The sequence below is a fragment of the Microtus oregoni genome, unplaced genomic scaffold (genome assembly GCF_018167655.1).
Source record: "Microtus oregoni isolate MIOR12 unplaced genomic scaffold, Mior012 000026F_ref0000081, whole genome shotgun sequence".
Lineage (NCBI taxonomy): Eukaryota > Metazoa > Chordata > Mammalia > Rodentia > Cricetidae > Microtus > Microtus oregoni.
The window spans coordinates 1,849,810-1,854,173 of record NW_024543085.1 but is presented as its reverse complement, the minus strand read 5'-3'; the positions used below and the strand labels follow the sequence as shown (position 1 = coordinate 1,854,173).

General features: G+C 38.0%; 1 protein-coding gene across 1 annotated transcript; it reads right to left on the bottom strand.

Annotated features, from left to right (window-relative positions):
* Window positions 1-2,777, bottom strand: Gngt1 (G protein subunit gamma transducin 1). The gene is made up of 2 exons (XM_041675767.1): window positions 2,682-2,777; window positions 1-129 (listed from the first exon to the last, which is right to left on the bottom strand). Exons 1-2 carry the CDS (start codon window positions 2,775-2,777, stop codon window positions 1-3), a joined length of 225 nt encoding a protein of 74 aa, XP_041531701.1.
* Between the last annotated feature and the right edge of the window lie 1,587 nt (window positions 2,778-4,364).

Below are 4,364 nucleotides of genomic sequence, written 5' to 3'. Positions count from 1 at the left end.
TTATGAAATCACACATCCTCCTTTGAGCTCCTTGAAGGGATTTTTGTCCTCTGGAATCCCCTTCACAAGAGGATCCTCTCCAGATCTTTCTTCAACATAATCCCTTACTTCTTCACAACATTTGGAAACCTAAGAGGGAGGAGACAGAGAGAACTCAATTGTTTTAAAACAGAATTCTACAGACTCCAGAACTGTTTATTATAATACATTTCTGTATTGCATCTTTTTTTTTTTTTTTTAAAAAAAGAATGATTGCATCTGCTTTCTGCCAGCACACATATACTTTTCAGGACAGAAAGCAAATCATCCCCATGCTTCCCTACCCATTGTCTCCAGAGGATAGAAACTGACCACTTCTGTTACTAGTCCCTCATGGACCCTGTGTTGTCAAGGCAGGGAGGACCCAGGGATTAGAGCCCACCTGGAAATACAAGTGAGGAATTTCACCAAAGTAAGTATTCTTCCTCTTCCTAAAAGTATAGTGTAAAGATGGAAGAGAATGCGCAATTGCTAAATCTATGGCTTACTATCAGTGTTGGACTGTTGAAAGTGTACACATGCAATATTAAATTCAACTACAGTGAGTCTTCCTTCCAGTGTACAGCATGTGCTCTCAGAGGTTAGTGACTACAGCTGTTTTGTTCGCTATATTCCAGGCATCTAGAACTGAGCCTGCACTTAGCTGTCACTCAATAAGCAGATGTGTGCTGAACTCAATCGTAGTTTATTTACAAAATTGTTCCTCGTTTATTTATACCTTTGTAGTTACTATTTAGAAACAGCCAGTCTTCAGTGCTGCGTTATCTATTTAGGTAACATGCACAGGTATGTATTCAAATGAGTTCAAATAATTCATGACTTTTAGCCTCAATTTGTTTTATTGTCAATTTTTATGACAGTAATGTAGATGTACTGCATTTTTGAAAGTGCAGTTATGTAAATGATTTAATGCTTCTTTAATAAAATTTTATGCCATAGGCATATATACACATACATGTGCATCATATACATATTTAAATATGATGCATGGAGATGAAGTAGCCATCGAAGGCTACTTTCACCCTGAAGATTCCTCATAATCAGGATTAACACCACGATGAAAGAACCACTAGCACAATCCTTCACCTTTTTCAACAGGTAAGGACACATTGAAATGACACTACCTAGAAATGAGGGAACAGGCTCTCAATTTGAACCAGCACAGTTCAATGACTGTAGAAAATAACAGCAAAATGATTTGCCATTGGGGTGAAGCCATGCAATCTGTGCTGTTCCCTTACAACAGCCAGAATAGACTAAAATAGCAAGTGTGTTAGTGGGAAGTGTGTCTGTTTGTGTAAATCTACAGCAAAAAAGGAAAGAATCTATACCAGAGGACATAGGAGAAGAAAATGAGAGGACAGGAAAGATAGCGAGCGTCACAATATAATATCGGTATTTAAACTTCCAAAAGCAAAAATATTAGGAGTAGTGTAGAAAGGTGGGTGGTAGTATATGTCATGTTAAACTCAAATAAAAACTCCCAGCTGATTAATAAACCCCAAAACAACCAAATTGTTGACCAAAGAATGCTCAGGATCTTGTGAATAAGATCAGGACTTTAGCCTGTCAACTTAATCCAGTTGGCAGCTAGCACTCTGGAAAAAGTCACATCATATTGACAGTCAAAACTGGGTAGGGATGTAGATGGGGTTGTGTTAACAATACCTCTATTGATTAAGTGAGGGAGAAAGAGAAACAAGCAATATTTCTATACAAGTGTTCTATTGTGCTTCTTATCTTTATTCCAAAAACAGGCTTTGCCTGTATGGAAATAGTAACAGGCAGTTGGAGGCAATTATAAAAGAATAAAAATCTTAAATTTATTTGCTTAGGAATAAGGTTTGAGCCATACATGACAAGAATATATACTTTTTTACATATGTATTCCATATATTTGATATGATATGCTGTTATCACTTATGGAGGAGTTTTTGCTCTATTGACTTTTGTATATTAAGCTACCTAAAGCACATATCTACGCTTCTGGACATTCAGTCAAGGTTTGGTGAAAGCTTCCTGTTCCTTTCTCCTTTCTACTTTATTTAATGCAGTGACTCTGAGTCACTATTCTCAAGAGCTATCAGATGCTTTTAGGAGAAACCAGTGAGTTCTTTTGGCTGAAATCATCTTTATTTGCAAAGAGAGAATGAAGCATACTTATTTGCTACTACCAGAGCAGGGCTGGAGAGGATGAGGCCATACTTTAAAATACATCAACAACATAAAAATACTGCATAAAATGAAGAGAAATCCATGAACTCAAAGGAATAGAACCAAATGCCTCACTGCCTTGCTCCATTTGAATGCGTGGGTAAAATACAGTCTCTGTCTCATAATCCACCCTATTTTCATCCTGACCTTTTTGTAAAAGTCAAAAAAAATTTCTTAGCTAAGTGATTATACAAAAACAGGCAAAGGGCTGCACTTGGGTGAAAGACAATAGTTTTCCCACACCTAGACTTAGAATAAAATTCTTGAAATAAATTCAGTTCTTGCCTTTCTTTATCTCTGATTGTGTTTGTCACAAACATTTTAATTGTAAGTACATCTAGCTGTTCGAGTATGGACAAAACACAATAGGAAGACTTGATGCTTTTCCACGCTGTCCCCTCCAGTGAGTAGGGAGAATACCCTCTTACCATCATTCTCTCCAGCGTCACTTCTTTCTTGAGCTGGTCTACTTCCATCTTCAATTTGTCCTTTTCTGTCAGGTCCTCAATGTTGATCACCGGCATATTCTGTCTGTTTTAGTATGTTGTGTTAATAATGTTGGCACACACACCTGAACTAGGCACGAATCACCCACAGGGAGCCCACCCCTCTGCTTTGTACTTACCAGGGAAGCTGTTGTTGGCTTTCTTTTAAATTGCCTATCGTCACCAGCTTCTCGTGAGCACACACTCTGAACACTGCTCTTGCTGCATGCTAGGCTTGGGATTTTAAAACTTCATAATCATCCCTAATATGATTAAGGTTAAGCGTTTGTTTGTCTTCCAACACCTACCAGTACATTTGAGGGGAGTAACTGTTCAGTTGGCATATTATATAAAGCACTTATACTTAAAGCCCCCCCTTTCTTCCAGCCTCTTGCACACTCTGAACTTGTAGTTTTTAACTTTCATCTCTAGTGTCAAAACTGTCCACCAAGTAATGCCATTTAGTTTAATCAGAGGTCGTTCAGAGGACTACACATTAATCCTCAGATTGCTGGAGTATTTAATCTGGTATTAAAAGAGAACTATTTATAAAGAGTACCAATATGAATTTATCATAGAGAATGGGTTAAAATGTGAACTAATGAAACTGAGATATAGCAAATGAACTTATTCAGAAAAAGGCTATTATACAATTCAGAAGTAACTTCCAACAATACCTGGGATTTATAGGTGACTGCGGCAGCACATTGAACGACTGTTTCTGAGCAGTTAAAATCTGTAAGAGGAAGCATATTGATTTTGATGTACCATGTAATTTCGGTGAGAAGAATTGACTCTTCTAGCAGACTTTCTCCTATTTAGACTCATGGATAATGGAGAAGATCATTTGGTGACTGTTGCTATGGCCACGAAATTACTTTAAAAATGTATTATAAAGCTCAAAGACATTGTGTCTGTCCTGTTCCTCTCCTTTGCATCTACGCTTCTATCTCCCTGAGAAAATGTATTTATGAAATGTGGACATATTCAGCTTCCACAGTACTTCAGACATTATAACTTTGTACATCTACAGCAAGACACTCTGCTAAGCAGCATCACAACAACTAACATATTTCCTTGTATTTATGTGGTATTCCTATCCCAAAACACTTGGAGAAATATTATGTGCTTCCTAGTCTCACGAGATGTGTCCTTCTCTGAGCAAGACGTAATTTATGCAGGTTTTCGTGAAAATTGTCTGTATATGCAGCACAGAGACAGAGCAAAGCAACCAATGATGCTACCCGAGTCCATTGTTGCCTGTGGGGTTTGTTTTCTCATGCTGCTCTTTAAAACCATGACACAACAATAAAGAATCAATTCTGTCAGATGTTCATTTGGCAAGTGGAAGCCCATGCTCAATTTTATTGTCATCTCCCTCTTACTCTTTACAGTGTCTGTAAAACCTTAACACTTCCCTGCATTTTACCTGCTGACACTGCTGGTCGTACAACTTTCCCCATGTCAGCTGTAAATGCTACGGTATGTCCAAGAAGCATTTTCCCCATGTCAGCTGTAAATGCTACAGTATGTCCAAGAAGCACTTTCCCCGTGTCAGCTGTAAATGCTACGGTATGTCCAAGAAGCATTTTCCCCATGTCAGCTGTAAATGCTACGGTATGTCCA

Bases quoted from the DNA above. Each gene is read 5' to 3' on its own strand.
- Gngt1 (XM_041675767.1), bottom strand. From the start codon at position 2,777: ATGCCGGTGATCAACATTGAGGACCTGACAGAAAAGGACAAATTGAAG. The intron at 130-2,681 runs GTAAGAGGGTAT...CCTCCCTCTTAG, and splicing joins TGACGCTGGAGAGAATGATG to GTTTCCAAATGTTGTGAAGA.